Genomic DNA, 26,142 nt, shown 5'->3' on the forward strand with positions numbered 1-26,142 from the left:
GTGGGCAGCACTAAGATAAGGAATATTGCTAACACAGAAGACAACTGAATATTTAAATATTCTTGTGGAATGGAACATTATACAGTTCAACTTAATTCTATTTCTAGAGTGTAATATTGTGCACTTAGGCACCAATAACAAGGATTGGGAAAGGACTGAAAAACAGCTTCTAAGATAGTCAAAACAAAGAGAGCTTTCTTTACAAAAGAACTGATGGAACTTGGTTTGTTTAATTTGACAGAATAGAAATTGAGAGGCTTTTTACAAGTACATTCATGGAATAAATATTTGGGAGGAAGAAGAGGTTCTTGGGTTGGACAAACAAAGAAACAAAAGCCAACACCGGCACAAGATAAAATTGTTACAACTACCAACACATAAATTTTAAATTGATTGGTTTCTAATTTCTAAGCTCCAGGATAAAAGTCAACCTATTAAATAGGTACTTTGCATTGGTCTTTCATCAGTCCCATGGGATGCCCATGCCCACTACGGGACAGGGAAGTCCGGGTGAGGGTGATCCCCTGCCCTCCATTAATGCTGACTTCATGAAGGAACATCTTGAGAAGCTGGATAACTTCAAGTCAGCCGGCCCTGACAATCTACACCCCAGGGTACTCAAGGAGCTGGCGAGCATCATAGCCCAGCCTCTAGCGCGGATCTTTGAAAACTCTTGGTGCTCTGGTGTAGTGCCCGAAGACTGGAAGAAGGCCAATGTGGTGCCTATCTTCAAGAAAGGGAGGAAAGTGGATCCAGCTAACTATAGGCCCATCAGCCTGACTTCTATCCTGGGGAAGATCTTAGAAAAGTTTATCAAAGAGGCCATCCTTAATGGACTGGCCGACGCCAACATCTTAAGGGATAGCTAGCACAGGTTTGTTGTGGGTAGGTCTTGCTTGACCAATCTTGTTTCCTTCTACGACCAGGTGACCTATCACCTGGACAAGGGAGATGAGATTGATGTCATATATCTTGACTTCAAAAAAGCCTTCGATCTGGTGTCCCATGATCATCTCTTGGAGAAACTGGCCAATTGTCGCCTTGGGTCCTCCACGATCCACTGGCTGGAAAGTTGGCTCTGTGGTCGGACCCAGAGGGTAGTAATTGATGGAAGTCACTCATCATGGCGTCCTGTGACCAGTGGGGTCCCCCAAGGCTCTGTCCTTGGACCCATACTGTTCAACACCTTCTTCAATGATGTGGACACTGGAGTCAGAAGCGGACTGGCCAAGTTCGCCGATGACACCAAACTTTGGGGCAAAGCATCCACACCAGAAGACAGGCGGATGATCCAGGCTGACCTGGACAGGCTCAGCAAGTGGGCGGACGAGACTCTGATCGTGTTCAACGCCGATAAATGCAAGGTTCTCCACCTTGGGAAAAAAAACCCGCAGCATCCTTATAGGCTCGGCAGTGCTATGCTGGCTAGCACTATGGAAGAAAGAGACTTGGGGGTCATCATTGACCACAAGATGAACATGAGCCTGCAGTGCGATGCTGCGGCTAGTAAAGCGACCAAAACACTGGCTTGCATCCATAGATGGTTCTCAAGCAAATCCCGGGATGTCATTCTCAGCCTTAGTGAGGCCGCAGCTGGAGTACTGCGTCCAGTTTTGGGCTCCACAATTCAAAAAGGATGTGGAGAAGCTTGAGAGAGTCCAGAGAAGAGGCACGTGCATGATCAGAGGTCAGGGAAGCAGACCCTACGATGACAGGCTGAGAGCCCTGGGGCTCTTTAGCCTGGAAAAGCGCAGGCTCAGGGGTGATCTGATGGCCACCTACAAGTTTATCAGGGGTGACCACCAGTATCTGGGGGAACATTTGTGCACCAGAGCGCCCCAAGGGATGACGAGATCGAATGGTCATAAACTACTACAAGACGGTTTCAGGCTGGACATAAGGAAGAATTTCTTTACTGTCCGAGCCCCCAAGGTCTGGAACAGCCTGCCACCGGAGGTGGTTCAAGCGCCTTCATTGAACACCTTCAGCAGGAAACTGGATGCTTATCTTGCTGGTGTAGCAGAAAGCCCTTGCCTGCATTTGCTCTCCCCTCTTTGGATATGTTTCTCTTTTTCTACCTTTTCTTCCTTCCTCTGTCTTTCACTTTAGGATAAGGAATTGTGTTTTAAAATTTGTGTGTGCGCATTTTCTATCTCCCCTTGTAGTTTGGTATTTTTATCTATTTGTGTGCCATGGCATTTGTAGCTTATATTTTATACTCCTCACCTTTCAACTTTCAATTGAATGTATTTAGTTTCAGAAGTAAGTTATACATTGTAACAATGTTAACAAGGGCAGGAATCAAACTGCCCTTCCTTGTATCAGGCTGGCCCCTGGAGTGAATCAGTGATTGAATGTGTAACACTGTAGCAGCAGGCAGCAATTAACACCTGGAAAGCTGCAGATCAGCCAACGGAAGAACTCAATAGAAGACAATGTAACAACCAGGAAATCTCTAAACGTCACTGATCAAGGGCTAGAAGCCCTGGCCTGAGTTAATCAAAGCCAGGGACCAACTTTTGGGCTGAATATCTCCAGATCGGCCGCTCCCAGAGCCCTATTCAAAATTCATCAACGGACTCCCAAACCTGCACACTTGTATGGATGACCCCTGGGGCTGACAGATGCCGTCCAGTAGCCACCGAGGGGGGGGGAAGTCCCACGAGGGTCAATGACCCCTGGATTGGGCAAACCTGAAAACTGGGGAGTCACCAAAGTCTGCCAGGGACAGATAAAAGGCAGTGAAAAGTGACCCTCAGTGGCTCCCTCTTGATCTCCAACTCGACCAGACCTGTCCACCAGAAGGACCAGCCGGCGACCCCCTTCTGGAAGATGATACCACGCTGAAAGAAGCCTCAACGACAGACTCCAGTGCTTGTAGGATAGGTATACCTGACTCTGTAGCCTGCTACTGTGTGTGTGTATGTGTGTGCATGTGCGCGCGTGTGTGTGTGTGTGTGTGTGTGTGTGTGTGTGTGTGTGTGTGTTGGGACCAGCCCCAAGGTTTGATTACAGTGTTTCAATCCGCCTAATAAACTAGAATTTTAAGGATCCCGAGTTGGACATTTGTAGCCAACACTGGGATCCTATGACCCCAGCTGACTTCCTGCCCTTTGGGCAGGGGGCTGGACTCGATGATCTTCCGAGGTCCCTTCCAGCCCTAATGTCTATGAAATCTATGAATAGCAAAACTTTGGAATGTTTTTCTGAGCCAAGTAGCAGGGACAAGGAACTTTGAATTGCTTTAAGGTTGGACAAAGTAAGTTCAGTTGATCCAGGAATGGGACAAAGGAGAGAGAGTGCAGGTTCCCACTCTAGCTGTTTGCACCTATAAAATGAGCTCTGAGCTTACTGCCTGATAAAGCTCCACATGAGCCCTGAGCTCACTAGCTGATCAGGGCAGGGTCTGGCCAGAACCCCTGCTTTTGTGCAGCATCAGAGCTCAGGGAAGAAAACTGCCAGTGTTCACCTTGCCTCTCTTTCCCCTCACCCCCCTTCTACCTAATCCCAATTCCCCACTGAATTCAGGATCAGCAGAAAGTAGAGGACAACTGTAGTGCTCACCCCTGTGCTCCAGGGCCACATGAAAGCAGGAATCCTGGGCAAACCTTGTATTGAGAGCTCACTTGAGGCAAAGCCAAAAAGGGGTGCAGTTGTGCTGCTCCCCCGAAGCCCCCCAAAAAAGATTTCTGAAAGGGATGGTGTGATAACATTGGGGATTCTGGCTTAGTGTGTGATGTATTGAATTATAATTTACACCATCATGTTGAGGCATAGAGGCAAGTCTTGCAGTTTGATTAGGTGTCAGTTTCAGGGCTTTTGCTGGTAGTCTGTAGGGGCCAAGAAAGATTTTTTTTTTTTTCCCCTTTTTCCTTAAATGTTACAGGCTTGTGAGGTTGAAAAAATGAATGTACACCTTCTGAAGCAGGGGGACCGAAGGCCTGGGGGAGCTGGGTCTTGGCTGGGACACTGCTCTTTTAAGTACTCATGCTGGTACTTAAAAGACTCTAAAGCCAGATCCAGACATACAGGCACGTGCGTTTCCCTGGGGACAAACAGTAGCAGCACAATATGTGCCGCTGTTGCTCGTCTCCAGGGAACGGGAACGCCTGTACACACGCGCTCTGGTACGTGGCACTTTGCCCAGGTGGGGTAGAGGAGGCTGGGGCCAGCACCTGGGCTGGCCCCAGCAGCCTTACCTGGGGTCCTGGGGGTCTCCCAGGGCTCCATTAGTGACGATCTGGCAGCAGGGAGCCTGGCCAGCAACTGGAGCAGAGCTCCAGGTGGCCAAGCTCCAGTTTCGGGCAGTACCCACTGCTACCATATGTGCCACCCTGCTTTTTTCCACCATGGGTTTTTTTGTTTGTTTTTTTTAACATACTGGGATCTCCCGATGTCAACGCCCCCCCCCTCCAATGCTGCAAATTAGCAGCGCAAGGGAACACCTGCTTGTGTGTGGCACCTCATACCACACATGCACACTCATCTGGACGTGCCCTAAGAGTCCTGGCTTGTGGCACTTCCTCTTCCCAGGATCAGACCAATCCCCAAATTTGTGGTTGCAGAAGAATTTATCTTCTATGTTAGCCATGTCAGGGAATGGGCCAAGAATTGGCAAGTATGATGTAGAATTCTGCCTCATTTTCTCCTCTTGGCATGATACTTCTGTTTCTCCTGAATCCTGGTCCCTACAGAGAAGGCTGCAGGAACTTCTGAGGAACATTATTAAAAATGTTACTTGCAGTAGTGTAGGCTGTCAAAGAAACTGGAAGCGGGCTAAAATGTATCAAGACATGTTTTTAAAGCTCTTTTCTATATTATTAAAGCTTTTTAGCTTGACTGTTTGGCATTTTGTCTGTGTTGCAAATACGAAGAATCTTTAGGTACATCTGTGGGGTGCAAAGCATCGCCATGCAGAAATATCCCGACTAGTCCTATGCATACTAGCTCTGGAACTGCATCTCAACTGGACATCCAAGCCACCATATTTGCTGAGTTCCAAGACAAGGTCATCCCATTCCCCTCCTCCCACCAACATAGCATGGGGAGGCTTGTCTTGAAATTGAATATGAAGCACTAGGGGAGGGGCAGGTGGCTGCTCCAGCTCTGGTTCCAGCCATAGCCCAGGGTTGGGGCTGCAGCTACTGCAGCCTCTTACTTCCCGTCGCCCTTCACCTCCCTCTCTCTTACTCTTGCTCTGACCTTGCTACGTTCTGGAGCACAAATCAAGCATTTTCTGTCTCCAGCTCCTGCTGGGCATGGCTGTTCCATCTCCTGCTTCTGAGGTCAGCCAGAACTGTCATCGCTGGGAGTTTATACACATGCTCCGGGAGTTGGCGGGAGGTGATTAATTAGAGCAGCTCCGAGAGCCGCTTCAATTTAAGCTCGCGGAGCATCGCATGTATCGGCGTCTCCGCACTGAAAAATGGCAGTGGGGGTGCTCTAAAGCTCCTTGAACAAACTTTAGTTAAAGTGACCTGCCGCCATTTTTCAGCGCAAGGACGCTGATGTACATGACACTGGAGTCTCCTGGAGTGTGATAATTACCATGCTCAACCAGACTTGATTAATTTGTAATAACAGTGTTTAAGAGCAGCCTCACTGCATGTGTATAGGTGCCTACTGCTATTACTCCATTGTGGGGCCAGAGCTCAAATGTGCTCTGTGCCCCAGAGCTGGAACTGAAACGAGTAAGTTGGGGGGATGGAAAACAGAGGTTGTGGGGGTAGGGGAGATGAAGGGGGAAAGGGAAGTGGGATTCCCAAGGCTGCAGAGAGGAAGGTACGGTAGCAGGGGAGGACAAGTGGTTGGAGAGGGGGGCAGAGGCCTCCAGCTGCTTCCCCCACTGCTTAAAAGAATCCTTCTGAAGTTTCAAGATCAGAGTAGTAGCTACTTAGTTAATTTGTTTCATGGCACTTGGGTATCAAGATTTACAAGAACCAGATGTGATAAATTGATCTCTCTCTATTCAGTATGTATTAATGCTGGTTCTGGTCTGGGCAATGGTGAGTTCAAAGTCTATATGTATTTCAAGGGCTAAAGAGACACAGAACACCCAAAACTTGCTTGATTTGTGGTCTCTGTTTATGGCCAAACCCAAAGATAAGCTTATGTGCACCTATGCTGGGTTTTCCAATATATTTCTTAATGGTACAATATAATTTTAGCAGGGGAAATAAAGCAGAGCTGTTTAACTTCCTCCTTGGGATTTGAGAGAGATTTCTCATTTCTTGACATTTTAAAATGAAGGTTTCTTTTTAAAAAGGAGCCATTTAAAATGGGATCATTAATTACTGGCTAGTCAATTTGACCTTGATATTCAGCAATATACTGAAACAAATTTTATCTAATGATCAATTTTAAGTACTTGGAGGAAATGGTGGTAGTAGTAAGAAACAACCAGCATGGATTTGTCAAGAACAAACCAATCTAACTTAATTATTTGACAGTAGATTTGATGCATCTAGACCACTGGTTCTCAGCTGGATCTCTTGATCAGTTTGGAGTGTACCCCCAACAACCTCTGTTTCCCATGCACCCCCCCATAGGCTTCATGTGCAACTTGGATGATACCAGCTCTTGGCTTTCACTCTTTCTTCCTTTTTTAACTACAGAATAATAGAGCAATTCTCCTGTTGCTAAGAACTCAGAAAGACCCCAACAGGTCAGAATGTTTTTTAACACTGTGGTTTTCCTATGTGTAATCTGTGGGTTCTTGTGAATCATGTTTGTATGCCTTACAGTGCTAACTCTGCCTGGCACCCTTCAGCACTTCTGCAAGAATCTCATAGTTTCATAGTAGGTAGGGTCGGAAGGGACCTGAGCAGATTATCAAGGCCACCCCCCTGCCATGGGCAGGAAAGGATGCTGGGGTCAAACAACCTCGGCAAGGTGATTATCTAGCCTCCTTTTGAAGACCCCCAGGGTAGGAGCGAGCACCACTCCCTTGGAAGTTGGTTCCAGATCCTAGCCGCCCTGACTGTGAAGTAGTGCTTCCTGATATCTAGCCTGAACCTACTCTCAGCCAACTTGTGGCCGTTATTCCTAGTTATCTCAAGGTACCATGGGGTCAAGTATCACTGATATAAGGATCACCAGCACCCAGGTTAAGGCTCACTGATAAAGAGTGTAGGAGGCTTTTGACACAGTTCCCCATGATCTTTTTAAACAACCTAGGGAAGCAGGTGGCAGTGTATTAGAGCCAGGCAGTGTATGCCCCGGGGGCTGGATCTACGCCCCAGTGGTGGGTTAGTTCAGTGGTAGAAGGGGGATTCTGTGACCTTCTGCAGTAGCCTAGTCGCATGCATATTGGCAGCAACTTGGTGCTGGGGGGGAAGTGGCTGGGACTGGGTCAGAAGTGCCAACCTGCCTTAGAAGAGTTGTGTTACTTAAGCCTATCACTCCAAAAAGGTATGGGACCCCTGACCTGTAGAAATGTGTAGCTAGAACTTTCGTAAGGAAGGTAGGCAGCTAGTTGAAATCTCAAATTCAGAATAGCTTGCTTTCCAAGTTGGACAGCAAATTAAAGGAACCCTTCCAGGGTCTCTAGTCAATATTTGTATTGAAAAGTTGGAGGATTAAATATGAAGAATATTTCCATAATATGCAGGTGCCACTTCAATGAAAATATTTGGAAGTAGTTCAGAGGTAATGATTAAAATTCAAACTGATCTTGAGAAATTGGAAGATGATCCAAAATGAGCAAGATGAGAAGTAGAGATGTGTAGTACTTAGTTTTCTTATTTAGTTTTCCTTCCTAAATACATGCACAAATTTAAAAGTGGAAATAACAGACAAGGCAGAAATGTGGGAGATAAAGATGTAGTGATTATAATAGACTGCAAACTGAATATGATTCAGTGTGGTGCTGTTGCAAATAAGGCAAATGTCATTCTGGCATATATTAACAAGAGTGGCATGTGTGTGGGTGAGGCCTCAGCTGGACTACTGTGTACAATCTTGGGCACCATGCTTTAAGGAAAACGTAGATAATATGGAGGGAATCTGAGGAGATGAACAAGAATTTTAAGAGGATTGGAAAACTTGGCCTGTGAAGAAAGAGTGAAGACAGTTTTGTTTAGTGTGAAAAAGAGGGCTTGATGGTGTGGTAATGGGGAGACTAATCCAATATGTATAGAAGGCAGCTGTAAAGAGATCCATTATCAGTTTTGCTCTGTGCCCACAAGGGAAGGACAAGAAGTGGGGAGGCAGATGGCAACTGTACTCAGCTCTTGGGCTTGAGAGCTGCATGAAATCTCTGAGTTCACTGGTATGTCAGCATAGGTGCATACTGCTGTTGCTCATTCTGGGCAGCAACCTACTCTGAATATGAAAGGAGGGGGTGAGCAGTAAGATTATTTGTCTTGTTAGCATGTTGACAACAGGCTGTGCACACTGGCTTTGGGGGGGGGAGAGGGGGGGAGTCTGACTCGAAGGCTGGAGGCTGAGGTTGAGAACCATTGGTCCAGATCAGGAGTGTCAGAGTCATCTGACTGGGCCAGATGAGTTGCACAAGATGGGTTCACAGTCTGACTGAGTGGCACAGAGCCAGCCCCATGAGTCAGATTGGGCCCATGGACTTTCTTGCCCCTTCTACCCCCACATACTGGATCCAGTGCCTGCTCTAGTTGGTCTAGGACATGGGCCACATGGTGCTGTGTGCAGCATAGGCCCCAGACTGGTAGAAACAGGTTCTGGATCCAGCATGTAGGGACCCCCACGGCACCTCCCTCCCCCCTTATCCTGGATCCAGTGTCCACTCTAGCTGGTCTGGGACTGTTACACCTGGAGCCCATTCCAGGAACTGTTGTATACAGCACACACCCGGGATAGGCTGACATGTCTGGCCCATGGCCTGGACTGACTAGAGCAGGTGACACAGTCCCAGGACAGGTGCTATGGTTGCTGGATCCTGCATGAAAGGGGGTTCCCATACTTGTCCCTCATAGGTGCCCTGTGCGGTCCATGTTCCAGGCCGTGTGTGGCACATGGGCCAGGCAGGAACTGGATGATGCAGCTTCATGACCTGAATCTGGCTTGCAGGCCATATCTTTGACACCTCTCGTCTAGATAAGCTTTTGTAGCATGGGAAAGGCCTTCATTTCTATGAATAGGAAACAGTCTTGAAAAAATTAACAGGGGCATCATTCTATATCCTAGCAGTTTCAACATGTCCCTTCCCTGGGAGAAAGGAAGCCTGGGTTCTGGTTTCCACTGTATATGCATTTTTGCATTAGATGGTCATTGTTTTGGGAAGGGGTGCTGTTGTTTGTTGTGTGACTTCTTTTTACTTGATTACTTTACACTGTTTTTCCAGAAAACAAAGCAAAGTCAAAGTGTTTCTGAAATTTCAGAGACTTTCATTGAAATGTAAATATGCCAATAAATGACTAATTAGCACTGGGATGTGTTGTATCCATACATTTTGAAATGTTAATTCTCTTCAGTCTTTACTGGGAGGTATAATTCCTCTGTGCGTGTGTGTGTGTGTGTGTGTGTGAGAGAACACTTTCAGATTACTTTTTCATTCTTCTGGGCTCATAATGGGTTTTTATGTATTTTATTTACATAGCTCCTTGCATCCCAAAGTGCCTCACTTGCTGTGAATACCAGTGAAATGTTTGTCACTGTAATACTTATCATGGTGTATAATAAAGTACTGTGTGACTGCTATAAAGGCATAAAACATCAAAGCACACTATTATTTCCATTTTTCAGGTGGGAAAACTGAGGGGCCAGTTAACTGCCCAAACAATCAGTAGAGCTGTGAGTTAGAAATTAATTGTATGATTTGGAGTGGTTATTCCATGAATGCTAAATATTCATGACTCTTAAGTTCATGAGAGCAGAAAGGAGAGAGAAGTTTTTATCTCAGGCCTTATCTAATTAAGTATTTTCATGGATACTTTAATATTCTTCCTTCATCCTTGGTTTCTATTTCAGTTGAAAGATATGTTCCCAGGCTTTCGATTGGCACTTCCGCCAAAGCGCTGGTTCAAGGATAATTACAACCCTGACTTCCTGGAAGATCGACAGTTGGGATTGCAAGCATTCCTGCAGAATTTAGTAGCTCACAAAGACATTGCAAATTGGTATGTGACTAATTTTGTTTTCAATATACTTAAACTGCTGGCATAGGCCTTAGGGCTGTAACAGAATAGCTCATCTATGAGCTATATGATACTGAATTCTGTTGTTAATATGATGGCTTGATCACTGCAGTCAGCCATCATGTAAAAGTTACAGCTTCTTCTCATGTAGTAATTATGTGACGCTCTGTTTCAACTTAAAGAAGACAATAAGATTTTCCCATTTTAGATAATGAATGATGAACTGTATTTTTAACTCAAAATACAAATGTAAGACTAACTGCAAAGCGTGTTTATTCCCAAAGGATTACTTCATTGCTGAATACATAATTAACGTATGGCTTTGAGTACACTGCAATCAATCCCTACAGGGCTACTTTTCTTAAATCAAAATAATTATGCAAGTATAACAGTGTATATTTCCTCTTCTAGTAGAGGAATACCTATACCAGTATATAGTCATGTTAGGACCATAGTCTTGAGCAGTGCAACTTCCTAGTGAAGATTGTAGCAGCGGGGTCCTACAGGAGGGCCGTGATCTCCTTGTGGCCCCCTTTACCGTGCCAAGTCGGCCCAAGGCTTCCTCGATTCTCGCCCGCCACGTCTTTGCTGTTTAGTATAAAGTTGGGAGGCTGCCTACGACTCCCTGGGCACGGTTAGCCGGGACCTCTGTCCACGTATATTCCGGGACCCCCTGGGGTCTCCCGGGATGATGGGTGCTCCCCAGACACCCTAGCCTTATGGGCTATACATGGCTCCTACCAACGCCTAATACCATGCCCCAAGCCTCGCAGATGTACCAGACGTTGGACTATCAACATAAACTCTTGCCCGCTCTCTCGGGCCTTCTCTGTATGCTTGCCCTCTCTCTCTCTCAGGCCTTCCCTAACGTTGCCCCACTCGGGGCTCCTGGTGTACTCCTTTTCTGGGCTCTTTTTCTCTCTCTAGTCTACTTCCTTTGGGGCTCTCGATATGCCCCCTCCGGGCTCTCTCTAAAATACGTCCCTCCTCAGGACTCTTGTCCACTCTAGGACTTCTTATCGGGCCACCGGTCTTTTAGGCCCACCACATTGCTTCCCCTTTCCTAGACGCTGTGCCGCTATCCCCTTTTTCCCAGGGTCACCGCAGCACCCTGTCCCTCGGGCTTATCGCACTACTACCCCCTTTTTCCCGGGGTCATCGCAGCACCGCCCTTCTTCTGGGTTTTCCTGCAGTGCAGGCCTGTCACCGGGTCTGCCATGGCCCTCCCGGGCTTCTTAAATACTGCCCCTCCCAGGGCTTCTTAAATACTGCCCCACTCGGGGGCTTCTCAATACTGCCCCTCCCAGGGCTTCTTAAATACTGCCCCACTCGGGGGCTTCTCAATACTGCCCCGCTCGGGGGCTTCTCAATCATTGCCCGACTTGAGCCTCACAATGGTCCCCTCCTCTGGGACCTTCTGGGCCCCGCTGGGCTCCTTAATAATACTGCCCCCTATTGGGGCTTTCTATGCCCACGCTGGGCTCTTAAAAGTGCCCCTCCCTGGGGCTGGGGTCTATGCACCCCGCAAGTGACGCCCTTGCTGGCGTCAGGGTCCTCACGCTCCGACATGAGGCCCCTTTAAGGCTACGGCGCCCTTCCCAGGCGCTAGAGTCCCCCACTCCTATGGGGTCCCTATGAGGACACCGCACCCTCCTCAGGCGCTGGGGCCCCACCCCTCTGGGGTCCCTATGACACCTCCTCCAACCCCTAATAGCCTCTCCCAAACCACCAGTGTAATACACAACACCAAAGCAAAACAAGCCCCTAGGCTATAACTTAACATAAGCCACCTGGCTATAACTTAGCATCATGGCTCAAGCCTCCAGAGCTATCGTGAGCTATACTTGCGATCAGGCTTCTACCTATAGCTTGACTGAGGGAGCTCCTGCCTCTCCGGCTGCTGGCAGGGAACTGCCAGCCTGGCTTCAGCCCTGGGTTTTATAAGGGCCAGGCCCTGCCCCCTACAGGCAGCTGGCTCCCCTTAGTTACTCCAGCCACCCGCAGCTGCGCTTGTTACCCTGGCCAGCCTCAGCTGGGCTCATTATATTCTGCCAGGGCGCTCTCTCCCTGGCAGTCTCTACTCCCTAGGAGCAGGCACTGAGGTGCCCTGCGACAAAGATGAACCCATATTTGGTTGTCATGCATTTCCAGACATTCAAAATGTTCCAGTTTTTACAGTGATAAGCACAGGTCTAATGGGTCTGTCATGACTTTAGAGACAGGTGCTCTACACTTTACCAACTCTACTTCCTTGAGCTTCATACTATTACAGCTATACTGCAACACTGTCTGAGCTACTACTTTTAACACTAATTGAAGTATTGCTGTGCTGCACTGCCATCTTCAATGTAAATTATCATCATCGTGCATCAATGGCTGGTATTGGAGAAAATCTTAAGTAAGAACCCTATAAATTAGTACAAGTATCTAGGCATAATTGTAGTAATTCTGTGTATATTGTTTATGTAATATTAAGAGGTGAATTTGGAAAGAACCATGTTCCTTTGTATTATCCCTGTTTCAGTTAAATGTGAGCTTTCACTAAGAGCCGAGTGAGGTGTTTTGAAAATAGAGTATAGAAAATCTTGCCTGTGCATTCTGAGTGGAAGTCGGCCTTAGTATTCTGTTTAATAGGCTTATCTTCTGGAAAGATAAGATAAGCTTTATTGTTAAACACATAATACTGGCACTTATTCCTGGGACTCCAGTCACTCAAAAGCTAATGAAATATTTAAGCTTGCTTCCATCTGAATCTAAATCTTTACTTGCTCATTGGGAACTAAAAGTTATCATATAATAGTTATTTGGCCCCTATATGAGTAATCTCTGGATCTATTTGTTTTCTCATCACAAATTTGTCACCAGGCTTTGGACTGCCTTGCATAGAGGCCAAGAATTGTATGCGTCATAGACTGAATTACCTTTGTTCATCCTAAAGGAAGTCTCTCCTCTTTCTTTCCCTTTGAGACATGCTAGTGGAGCAGTGTGTGTGGGAAGCTGGGACTGTAAATAAAGGGCTTCATTTACTAGGGCTATCAGGTGGTGCCTCTTGCTAGCACTAAATTAATCCAATAGATGAAAGCTGAAATTTGTGGTAGTGTCTAAATTAGCACTAAACATTGTCTCAAGGAACAGGTCTAATCACTGCATTTGGGATTCAGAGGATAATTCAGAGGAAGATCAGATTGAGATCCACCTACTAGGCTTAACAGGCTCTCACAAGGCCCAAGAAAGAGGGGGAGGGACAAAGAAGTATAACCTGTTCAGCAGGAGCTGAAACTGCCTTGAAAAGCAGCATCAGCTGTCTTCTGCTTCCACCTAATCCTAAAGAGAGTCATTCGTATGTTTAATTTTGTAGGATAATATGAATATGTGTGCTTGCTTTTCATCTTCCTTTCCTTACCATGAGATGTGATAGAGTAGCATCTTCTTGCACTTGGCATTGTTTCCTGTTTCTATCTAGGTAGGTCAGAGAATTAGGGCATGGGGTGAGCAGGGAGGATACCGTGCTCAGTAACACGTTTCAGGGCATAACAAGATGGGAAGGCCTTGCAGAGATAGATTAAGTTGAGAGGGGAATCTTCTTTTACTACGTATGACATTAAAAAAAGGAGATTAGAGAAATATGATTTTACTTCAGTAGCTCCTTCCTCATAGTTCCTATTGCAACAAAGAAAAAGGTTGTAAATATATGTTTTCAGCACATTGAAACACCTGTGTAATATGGTTTGGTGCATTCCTGATGGGATTAAATTACGATAATTAGTAGTCATAACTAATTCCTTCTCATGCCTATATGCAAAGATCATTTACAGCAGAGGTGTCAAACTCACCGCCATGGTGCCGCCCCCCCCCCTCCCCCCCTAATTCTCAGAAGGCACCAGTCATTCATGCACTGGAGGGTGGGGTAGGCAAATTGGAGCCCCACCCCCCACCTCTGGAGTCTCCAGTACACCTGCCCCACTCTCCAGCAGGGGCTGAAAAAACCCCAGACCAAACTCCCTCCACACCCTTTCCCTATTCCCATTCTGAAAACAGCTGGAGGATGGCAGGCCTTGCAGACAGAAGTTGCAGAAGATGCTCTTTTTGAAACATCTTGATCTGACACCACATGCAATGAGGGTTCCGATTTTTCACCCAATAGGCCATTTTTTCAAGCTGTCTGCAGCCATGCACTTGTTTGGTCACAGCTATAAACTGCTTTCTTTAGCCAGGTTGGATGAAAATTGTCACTTCTGTCTGCACCCTTTATGACCTGAGCTGGATTTGGATTTTTGGGGTACCTTGCAGGTTGGATCCAGCCTGGAGTATGAGGAAGAAGTAGCAACAGCAGCTCTTACCCAGAGGATATGTTGGCAGCAGCTCCTGCTCTCACCCAGGGCACACTGTAGCAGCTTCCACTCCTGCACTGTGCCTCATGCCAAAGCTAGAGCTGCTGCTGTCACATGCCCATGCCACGGTAGCAACTCCAGCGGCAGCACAGGTCACGCCCTAGGGACCAGCAGCTGGGGAGTTACGGCCACAGCAATGGGGACGAGTAAAGCGTCCAGTGGATGACCAGGGTTGTATCACCGCTTGCTTGCCCTCCTGCTGCTAATCACCATGTATACCGAGGTCCAGGGACCCTGGATTCTGTGGTAGGCCATGTTTTCTAACTCCCAGTGGCCTGCTGATAATCTGGCAGGCTAGATATACACCCTGTGGGCTTGATGTAGCCCAGGGAGCTGCTGTTTGACACCCCTGGTATATAGCTTTAAACTTCAATTTAATTTCCTTAAGTGGGTAGCAAATCATAGGGTTTCTCAAACTGCTTCAGAGAAAGCAAAAGGCAGTACTTTGATAGGCCCTGTTCCAAGTAGAAAAAATTATATAGCAGATTCAGTACTGACAGGTAATTGTTATGCTTTTGGTTATCCTATTTCTATATTTGTCACATTATTTTAATCCCACGTTTTGTAGTATAATAGAATTATTAGCAAAATCATCTTGTAACTAGATACTTTTTAAAATGCATTTGAGTTGAACTGTATGAAATCAAGGGTAAAGATACTGGAGAACAGGGCTATGAGCAGCAATGCTTTCATGTAATAAGTTCTTCTGAGACAGCTGAAATCACTCTCATTCAACAAATCTTAAATCTTGTAAAAAAAAAAAAAAAGTTCAGCCATAAAGATGGAATGTAGCCTCATGCTATAAAAGGACAGTATTCAAATGGTCAGACTAATCAAATTGAGAACATTCTGTAATATAATTATATTTCCACAAAGTCCAACCTGTTATGGTTGTGTAAGTGTGTGAAATTTCAGAATGAGTTTATTCCTATCAATCACTATTTGGCTAATCCAGATAATTTTGAATTAAGATTTATATGAATTTAAGTGATGATGATAAAGAATGTTGTATTTGTAACTGACGATATTAATCTTTTTAAATTCTTTTTTCAAGAGACATACAAAAAATAAACACTATGCATAATAATTACGGCTCATGCATTAAGGCAAAGAAATACTTAATATTTCTTGGCTTTCTCTTGGCAAGGAAAGGACATGGCACAGAATTTTAAGACCAAAGTATTGACAGCAAAAGTTATGCATGTAATACATTTTTAATAATGATGCAGTGCATCTCTCTTACTACAGCAGTGTGACACAATACTTGGTATTTCATTTCTACTTTGTGTGTGTTAATAAATTGAAAACTTAGGGCAAATGGAGCCATTCAGAAGCATTCTGGATCCAGGCAAAGTTCTGTAGATGGCACTGAAGTAGGGACACACCTGAAGGGATCCAAGGTTCTTGCCTTTACAGAATTTTACCACGATCTGTTTAGTTCATTTTTTAATACTTAGTAACCCATAGAACTTTGTTTTTCAGTATTATTAAAAATGCCTCAAAATTAGGTTGGCAGTTGCCCTCAAGAATGACCATTTATGTGAAGACTGAAAATTCTAATAGCTTCTAATTTAAAATTAGAAGCTTCTAGAATTCACATTTTTTTTTTTTTTATATGGCTGTAAAAGATTAAAAGACTTGTGACGTGTTAAATGCCATTATAGGTTAATATGCAAACCCAATGGATTTAAAGAATGGCATATAAAATAGATCAGTATTAATGGGAATAATACGAAAGAATGGGTTCTTTTCACTGATAACAAAATCATTACTCTCTTGTAGGAGCCCTACATTTGACATCGAATGAATGTCTTTGGGTGTTGTTCTTTTTTACACACGCACGCACATGTGTAGTGTGTGATTGAATGAAATTTTAACAATATGTAACACAAGGCCAGAACATGTTAGCTTAGATGTCTTGGCATTTGAATAGTTTATATTTAGGTTAAGTAATAACAGCATTATATTGATAGTAATATGGTTAGTGTGTATGTATTATGTGTAATCATTTATATACGTAATCGAGCTATAAACTTTATATTAAGGATAGTAGTATGATTGAATGAATGAAGAGTGTATGAAATGTTTGTTGTGCCTGTGTAAACAAAAGGTTTGGTAAGGCGCTGAATATGCAAGTTGCCAGACAATGAACTGTTGGATGGATGGCTGAAGAAACCAGTCTGTGACCAGAGGAGATAGATCTAAGCAACAGGGTAAAGGAGGAATTCTGCATGTCCTGCAATTTAGCCTAAACAACTTTCAAGGCTGGAAGACTGACTGTTACAACAAGAGCAACCTTGAGCCGAGATAACGAAAAGAATGATGAGAAACAACATCTGGATACACACATGCAGATGGAAAAGTACCTCGACTTCGGACAAAGATTTGAAATCCCTATAAAAGTGGGATCCAACAATGCTGAGATGGGGAATTCACACTCTGCAACCTTTGCTGGAGCACAGACGCGTCTGTTCACCCCCATTCGCATCATCCTCAGAGGACCTGGGCTGGCCACTCAGTGCCAACATTGAGCAAGCAAGCTGGTAACTATAACATGTGCTTAGAGTGTGTTTGTCTGTGTGAATGATGTGTTTAGTGTATGTCTTTGTATGTTTTTGTTTCATGTAATCAATAAACGCAGCACTTTGCCTTTCCCCCCCGCCTTATAAGGTCTCATTCATGATTTGAGCAATTGGCGATTTGTGTAATACATGCATACTTTAACTTTTTTTTTTTTTAATAAAGCCTCGCAGTGAGAGAGTTCCTTTGTTTGGATGATCCACCAGGTCCATTTGACAGCCTAGAAGAGAGCAGGGTAAGTGCTATATAACATTTACTATAAGGATGAAGAGAACAAAATATCTAAATACAGTACATCAATTGTGTCCCATTTTTTAAAGACTTTGCTTAATTCTAAACCTAATAATTTTTTGTCCTATGAGAAACAAGGTACCTGACTTGATGGACCTGTCATCTGACTCAGTATAGCATTTGTTCCCCTACTGTTGATGCATGTATCCATTAATGTATTCTTGTTGCCATGGGTCACTGCAGCATCCTAGCTGCTGGAAACAAGTAAAGTGGAAATGAAGACGGTATTGGTGGCAGAGGTCTTGTTCTGAATACAATCAATCATAGCATAGAGTTACTGAAATTTTGGGTCATCATTGTGTAACAGTTTTCTGGCCTCACAGTTGCATCTAAGTCTGTCACTGTAAAAGTTCCACATGGTCAAGATTTTTTTTTTTTTTTACATCGGGCTGTTTACCTTTCCATTATTTCTCAAACTTACCATATTTACTCAAATCCAAGATGGTGTCCCCCCCACCCCACATGGGGAGCCCCTTGTCTTAGATTTGAGTACATGCAAGTGATGCAGTGGGGATGCAGCTCAGACTCCAACTCTTGAGCCTGAGCCCTAGATTGGAGCTGGAGCCACACATTCCCTTCAAAAATTAGACTTCAGATATAGAAAAATTAACGCACATAAATTTTCCATTTCTAACATCTAATTAATTGGGGGTCATCTTAAATTCAGGGTGGTTTTGAGTTTGGGCAAAGACAGCAAAGGGAGTTATCTGCAGATAATTCTAATATTATAAAAGCCTAAGTCTGTCTGTCTGTCCTTAATGCTTTATTCGCGCTCTGATTGGCTGACAAGCAGCCAAGCAGAGCACAAAGAAGCATTCTGACAGAAGGCAGCCTGCTGCCAAGATGGTGGGGACACAGGGGACAGAGCGGGGGAGGTGAGGCCAGTGCAGCTCAGGATGTGGTAGAGGCCAGTCATTCTTGATGGGCAATTGGCTAGTTGATTCAGATTGAGCTATCTTCTGTGGGGAAAAAAAAGTTCTACCTGTGAATCAATTTAGTGTTGCAGGAATCGACCAGCTCTTCTTAATAGCATTGTTTTTTTGCAGGAAGCATGTTTTCATAATGATTGTCAGTTTGTTTCTGGATGTAGTCTTAAGTGTTGTTTGAGACCTACAAAGCCCTAAGCAAAGCAGAGTCACAGTGATCCACAACTATTTACAGCAGAAGAAATTTTAAAATAAATAATTATCTAAAAACCCTCATAGGTTCAACTGAACTTGTATTGAGACTTCTGGGAGTTTCAATATGAATGAAGTTCTTTTAGCCACCCACACTTTTACTTGGAGCCCAATTTCTGACGGTTTGGCTCTTGTTGCATTCTGAGGCTTACGCACACATCATGCCCTTTCTTCCTCCTGCAGCCTTCTCTTGCTGTTCTCTCAGCCCTTTGTATGAACCACCTGAGCTTTTCCAGTTAGGTCCAAGGAGTGTGCATTGCCCTGTTACCTACCCATACACCTTTACCATGGCATCAGGGCAGAGTCAGTATTTCAGGCATTTATGATGGCACACCCATTTCCTTTCCTTTCCTTCTCTAGAGGCCTTTCCTGGGAAAATCTGCAGTATTTTATCCTTTTTTTGTATAATGTCTATAGGAACATTTCCATATAAAGCTTAATTCTTCTGGCAGCAAGCATGTGCTCTTTCATTCTGATACAAGCCAGCTCTTTTTCCTTCTGATGTATGTTCCACTGCTGAAATTGTCTACCTTGAGGAGCTCACAACTACTATATTCTCCATGGTCTTTGGGTCCAATCTCTCCCATATATTCTTGGGTGGTAACAGAGTCCCCCATCTCCAGTTGACCTAATAATGTACCTGTGACTAAGTTCTGTAACTAAACTGTACGTTTCCTTCTTTCAGTGGTCCTGTCCTTTGGTCTGTTTCTCTTAATTTTCAGGCATCCCACATCTGTGAGGACCCTCATCCACGTCCTCAGAGTTCCTGTCATCAAAAGGGTACACTTTTAATACCTGTCCTAGCATAGCATATCTGTGTACCTTGAAGTAATTTTCCCCATTTTGACCTGATGTGTACCTTATGTTGTTTGGGGATAGTCTCTTGGGTAACAATCCCTGCCTTCCTTTTTACTGAAATGCTGCTCATCACTCAAGGAAGTGGGTTCCTATTGCCAATGTTAAGGCTCCACCAGTTAGTTACTGTTGCCTTTCTGAGCTTGGGTTGTAGTCGAGTTGGTTTAAGAACATAGGTAGGCAAGGTTCTTCGGTAAAATGTGATGTCTTTTATTAGACCAACTAAGTAGTTGGAAAAAAGTTCTTAGCAAGCTTTCGGGCATGGTCACCCTCACCTTTCTAGGAATTGTTGGAGAACTGCCTGAGCCCACTACTTCTATTCCTCACTCAAGCTGTGCTGCTGCCACCCAGTTGAATATGTCTTTCATCATTTTCTGTTTTTACCAAAAACCAAATCAAAACAAAGTCACCAGACAAACCACTCTGGTTATTCTAGTTATTTTGGTTTGTCTTTTTTTCCTTCAATTCCCTCTCATTTCCAGGAACCGAGTGACTGCCTGTGTTCTTTATTGTTTGTAAGCATCTGGGCTATTTCCTCCTTCCAGACGCTGCCTGCTATGACAGCTGAGTCTCAGGGAACAATTACGTTCTCATAGGAACTTAATCAGAACATCAAATAAAACAGCCCCTCTGCCTAATATCCTTTCCATTCAAACCTCTCCTTCAGGGTTTACAGGGTTCTATGTTAAGCCCTTTACAAGGAATACTGACCATTTCTCAGCTAGAATTACCACAGTGCACTATTAAAGAGTAGTTTTGTGAACTTCGGAAGTTGAGGTATAAATCCTTACTTTTTTGTCTCTTAATGTGCTTGTACATAAATCTAGCTTCTTGTATGCTCCCGGAACTTTGTATATATGTTACAAAACTAAATAGTGCATATATCAATTCATCTTTTTATCCTAAATACTCTTCTTTTGCAAGAGTAAAATCCATTTAAATAACTTGCTGAATTGGGATGTCTGCCTAATTGGAATGATTGTTTGTGTTTGAACTCTTACAACATGAATTGCATGCCATGTATTAGCATTGGGACCAGCCTTCCCGAAAACTGTTGTAAACAAAGCTGCTATTGAACTAACAGTTTGTTTCTAATTACCTTTGTCAGTTGAAATTAATTCCATCATATCACAGTCCATGGGATTAATTTTAAAACTGATGTAATGCTAAATCGGCTTTTTTTTAATGAATGCAAGTGTCTTTAAAGGTTTTTTGTTTTATCTGTCCCCAGTTTCTTGAAAAATGTTTTATTCAATTTAGAAATTGCCAAAAAAATTGCACATTACCCCAAACATTTTTACAGCTGATGTATGAACCCAAGAAAAATACTAGATGTGCCTGACATCCTCTTATCGATAAAAATGGTAATTTTATTATAGTAGTAAAAATTGTGTATCTTTTTACTTTTAATAGGGTATGCAAATGGTTCTTATTAAGTAAATCAAAGTGACTGGTTAACTGCCAGTAGTCCTAAGCAAAAAGGGTTTACCTCCTAGTTGGATGACTTCATTAGTCAGGGAAAACATGTAAATTATTAAATGAAAATTGCTCGTTATTGTTGGTAGACTGCTACCAGTAATAGAGCAGGAGGCACCATGCCAAGACTTGTTCTACTTTCTGCACTAGATGCATATTAGAGTATACTTTAGGTCTCCATATTAAACTTGGGAAAAACTCTGTCAAATTCAGCAGGGGATATACACTTTGTACATATTTTTTCTTTTGCTGATTAACATGGTTAAAAGAATAAAATCATTTGCATTCTGCTTGCTGTACACATTCTTAATTGGTTGCACTATTTCTTACATCAGGGTGTTTAAAAATTATTCTGTAGTTATTTGTTTTGCAGCAGTAGAAATAGCTCAGTAGTTCTCCTGTGTCTGAGTAATTTAACAAAATTACATAAATCCTCTAAGGTTCTTTCTAAATGGCTGTCGTCTTATAGAATGTTTTTTTGCGGCGGACTTGTCTCTACAGCATCAGCCTCAGGTCTCAAGACAGACAGACAGTACTTGTTTCACCTGCACCCTGGCAACCCAGGTTCATAGATGCATTGCAGAGCTGGAAGTTTGCCAGAAGGCTGCCCTGAATTTGTCCCCAGGGTCTGTTGGCAGGCTTGATTCCAAGCCAAGGGTTTGAGATTGGGAACTGGGGAAGAGTCCAGAGTAGTCTCACAGCAAACTTCCAGTTCTGGAGTAATATCAGAGATAGCCGTGCTTGGCCTCACGCTCCCTAGCATGACCTTCTTTGTATGTTGTTTTGAACTCTCAAGGAAAACTAATGATTAGTGGAATTGCGTTTCTGTTTGGTGTGTACCTATATTTGTAACCTAGTCCGATTTTACTTATACTGTTGTTTCATTTTCAAGCTTGTTAAGGAAACAAATATTTCTTTTTCTCCCCTTTCATCTTATCTTCAAAGCAATAAACTTTTAGAAGGATTTTCAGGGCTATTGATCTCTAAACCTCCGGGAAAAAAGTTTAAAGACTTACTAAATCTGAATTTAAGTTCTGAGGGGGCTGAAAACCTCATCTTCCAGCATGCCGAAGTACTCTTGACAACAAGGCCAGGGGGCGTTGGTGAAATGGTAACATGGGGACCAGAATTTAGGACTCCCTTCTCCCTTGTCACAATCCCTAACCACTAGGCTATAAAGTCTTGCATACACTTTCATTCTGTGTTGCACAATGGTACAGCTTTTTGTATATCACTGGCATTTAGGCAGTGAAAAGATATAGCAAAAATGTGTGGTGTGATATAATAAGGGCATGGCTCAAAGTGTTGGTTGCGTGTTTTTATAAAGGGCAAAAGTAAAAATGTTCAAATTCATGATATTCAGATAATCTATACAAAAAAATAACTGAACTGTCATAAATTTAATATTTCTGAAGGGGGAAAAGAATGGTTCTACCCACTAACTTTACCTTATATTTTACTTTTAGGCTTTTTGTGAAACTCTGGAAGAAACTAATTACCGTCTACAAAAAGAACTTCTTGATAAACAAAGGGAAGTGGAATCACTGAAGAAATTATTAAATGAAAAACAACTGCATATAGAAGCTATAGAAAAGAGAATTAGGTACGTGGTAGCTTTTAGGCTTTTTATGAGTTGCTTTTCATAAAGACTGTCTGTGAAGAGCAACACCAATCTAAATACTTTTCCTGAAGCAATTCTTTACACTGGTTACACAGAAAGCAGTGTTCTCGGTAATGCCCTTCTCATATGTTGAGAGGCTCGCTAAGGAGATTTATAAATCACTAGTGCCAATCATGTTATTCCATCTCCTCCTCTAAGAGGAAATAGATTTCCCTGTCAGTACAGCTTAACTACAGTCTTTACTCTAACCTCTGAAGTTCCATCTGTAACACCTTCCTAGAACTGAGTGCAGCGGTAAAGCTGCTTTGAGTTATAGGGAAACATTACATTTAAAAGGTTTTGGAGTTTTTTTACGTGGCAGATCTTTTCTCAATTTGTTTTTATCTCCTGTATGTCTGTGTGTTAACTTTGTTGTTCTGAGATTCCTGAACTACTGCAGCAAATAGACAATTTGCAATGCTACTTCAAAGCTTTCTAAATCAAAGGGAAAATTGGCAAAGTTTCATAACAAAACTTTGTGGTGTCTATCTGCTGAAGTTTGGAGCCACACCCAGGGAAGGTGATATTGGACTGTTCTGTCCTGTAGGACCTGCTGAATCGATCATCCTGGACTTTCTCCTGTAAGGGACTAAATTCCTTTGGCCATTTTAAAAAGAGCTTTGATTGTGCAGTATAGCATAAAACAATCGCTAAAGGAATGAATGATGTTAGATGTATGATTTGAGTTAGTTCATTAGGGGCTAGATTCAGAAGAATATGTGTGCGCCTAAAAGCAGGATTTGTATGGAATGGAAGTGCCTAAATATAGAATTGTGATTCTTGAGTGGGGGTGGGGAGTTGTCATATAACTCTGAAGGTGCCTAAGTCCTCTAGGCACCTTCCTGTTTGTGAAAATTCGGTAAATGCCTAGGTCCACACCCTGAAAAGCACTTATATCTAAAAGGTGACTTAAGTGAAATTGAAGTACCTAAAATCTTTTGTGTGATCCACAAAAACATCACCTAATCCAGGGGCGGGCACTTATTGCAGGTGGAGGGCTGCTTACTGAGTTTTGGCAAGCTGTCAAGGGCCGCATGGGTAGCCCCGCCCCTTGACAGGTGCCATGACCCCTGGTTGCCATCTTGGGGTCAAAAATCCTGCCCCCTGACATTTGCCATGAGAAGTCCCTCGATTTGCCCCTGGAAGTACTCCTTTCAGCAAGGTGTTTTGCCATCTCAGAACCAGAAAATACCAAATTATAATCTAAAAACCTCAAATCTACAACATTCATTAATTTGATTTCAAAAAATATTTTTGTCCTGATTTACATGTTTGTGTAGTGTACATAGAGTTAAGAGGGGGACGCCAGCTCGGACCCTGTGCTTCTGCAGCCCCACCCTCGGCCCCGCCGGTGCTGGCCCTGAGACACCAGTGTGGCCCCCACACTCCTGCCCAGCTGTCACTGCGCACCCATTCACCCCCCCCCCCCACCACCTGTAGCTACCATTTCTCCACTTCCCTGCCTGCTGCCACAGCCCTCCAACACCTTGTGGTTCCTGGCTGCATCATTGCAACCACAGGACTGTGCAGGAACTAACCCAACCCTGAGGACTGGGGCAATCATCCATAATCCTTCCCTGCCTTCCTCTTCCCCCAGCCTTATCTGAATTTCCCTCTTAGGCGGAGGGAGACAGCAACAGCTCCACGGTCCCAAGCCAGAAGTGTCTTCTAGGCAGGAGCTTCTGGCGGGGGGCTGAAGGGAGTGGGGAGCGGGACTGGGTGGGGTTGTGGCTGGCCTTGCTGGCTGCTTGGTCCTGCCACCAGATCCCCGTAGGTCCTACTGCCCCTGGCTCCTGTCATCTTTGACAGGCAGCCAGTGGCAGACAAATGTTAATTTTCTGTATTTTTAGGGGACCCACGGGCCAGGTAGAATGGCCTGGCAGGCCAGATGCAGCCCATGGACTGTATTTTGCCCACCCCTGACCTAACCACATGTACTGATAGTTCCTTAAATTCCTTTTCTCAGTACAGTTATGCAGCTAAACTTCTGCTACTTCATATGCCCAGAGACACCTACATGTTGACTAGGGTTAAGTGTTTCATCACCTATCTTATACCAAAGCCTATTTAGGATTTTCAAAGTAGGCATTCTTATGCCCAAGTCCCATGTGGGCTCCGATCCAGTATGTATACTCAGATCACACCTAAGAAACACTGACCGTGCTGAATTGAACACAAAGTGCAGTAGCCTCGATCAGTGTTTCCTTCAAAGTCTATCTACAGGAGGTTGTGTTTGGGTGGCTGCCTTTCGTAGAACAACCCAGTAGATTGAGCACTTGCCCGGTAGTAGTGAACTGTGATGCTGATTTTTCTTTTTCTCTTCTCTTCCCCGTTTCCACCTCAGCTTGAGGGGGCTGAAATCCACATCCTCCTCCATGCAGAAGCACCCTAACTATTAGGCTAGGGACATAGTTGAGATGGTAACATAAGCACCAGGAAACAGGACTCCGTTCTCTCATTATTGGCCTAGTCACTAGGCCTCAAGTTCACTCTCTTTTGTATCCATTTTCATTCCTTGTTATATAGTGGTACAGCTTTAACATGAGTTATGGACAATGCCCCACCCAGCCGACTATCCTATAGCTTTGTGGTTAGGGCATTCTTGTGGAAGATGTGGGTTTAAAACCCCTCAGGAGACAGGAGAGTATTGATTGGAAAGTCACACTTTCTCAGCAACTGCTCTAACCGCTAGGTATAGGCAGCATAAGGTGGGGCTAATGGGGCTCAGCCCCCCGCAAATGTGGGGCAGCAGGTAGGGCCACAAGAAATCCCAGATGTGGGCTCCATGCAGCTGCAGCAGGGGTGGGGAGGGAGGGAGTGGAGCAGGGGCAGGCAGTGCACAGTCAGGGCGGAACACAGGATGGAGCTGCAAGTGGCTTGTCTGGGGTCTGCAACTTTTGCTACTACGTGCACCCCAGGAGGGCGGGTGCCCCTGGATCGGTGTGTGGGGTAGGGCGGGCTGCTGCTGCAAGCTGTGGCCAGGGGTGGCATCGGGCTCTTCCCAGCAAGGGGAGGGGGAGGGCTGTGCGGGAGCGGTGCTGGAGGCTAGAGTGCGGGGGTGCCGCAGCAACCCGAAAATTCACCGGAGCCCCCCTGACCCCTTCCTACCAGTGCTGCTGCTGCCTGCCCTCAGTGCAGCCCACCTGTCTTGCCCCACATGCAGATCTGGGGCATATGCCCTCCCAGGGTGTGTGTAGCAGGGGGAGCTGCTTCCCCCCCCCCCCCCACGCTGGGTGCCCCCTGGACGAGCCACTCATGACTCCATCCTGCTCCCTGCCTCAGCTGTGCAGCACCTGTCCCAGCCCCTCCCCACTAAGCCCCCATGGTGAGGGAGGGAGCGAGACACAGGCAGCATTGGGCTGGGGTGAGTTGGGCCCTGGCCGAGCCAGGTGGTGGCACCCGCCCTCCTGGGGTGCACGTAGTAGCAAAAGTTGCAGATCCCAGACCAGCCACTTGCAGCTCCATCCCATGTTCCTCCCTGATTGTGCACTGCCTGCCCCTGCCCCACTCCCTCCCTCCCCACCCCTGCTGCAGCTGCATGGAGCCCACAGCTGGGCTTTCTTGTGGCCCTACCTGCTGCCCCACGTTTGCGGGGGGCTGAG

The 26,142-nt window shown here is 44.8% G+C and overlaps 1 protein-coding gene across 9 annotated transcripts in view; it reads left to right on the forward strand.

Annotated features, from left to right (window-relative positions):
- SNX16 (sorting nexin 16) overlaps positions 1-26,142 on the forward strand; it is a 48,086-nt gene that overhangs the window by 15,641 nt on the left and 6,303 nt on the right. For all 9 annotated transcript variants that reach the window (XM_014605391.3, XM_014605393.3, XM_006261847.4 and 6 more), the window contains 3 exons: positions 9,943-10,091; positions 17,246-17,315; positions 22,347-22,483. In XM_014605391.3, coding sequence (XP_014460877.1) covers positions 9,943-10,091; positions 17,246-17,315; positions 22,347-22,483 — 356 coding nt within the window. The remainder of the gene's footprint in view (positions 1-9,942; positions 10,092-17,245; positions 17,316-22,346; positions 22,484-26,142) is intronic.

This window comes from Alligator mississippiensis, chromosome 3 (assembly GCF_030867095.1).
Source record: "Alligator mississippiensis isolate rAllMis1 chromosome 3, rAllMis1, whole genome shotgun sequence".
Lineage (NCBI taxonomy): Eukaryota > Metazoa > Chordata > Crocodylia > Alligatoridae > Alligator > Alligator mississippiensis.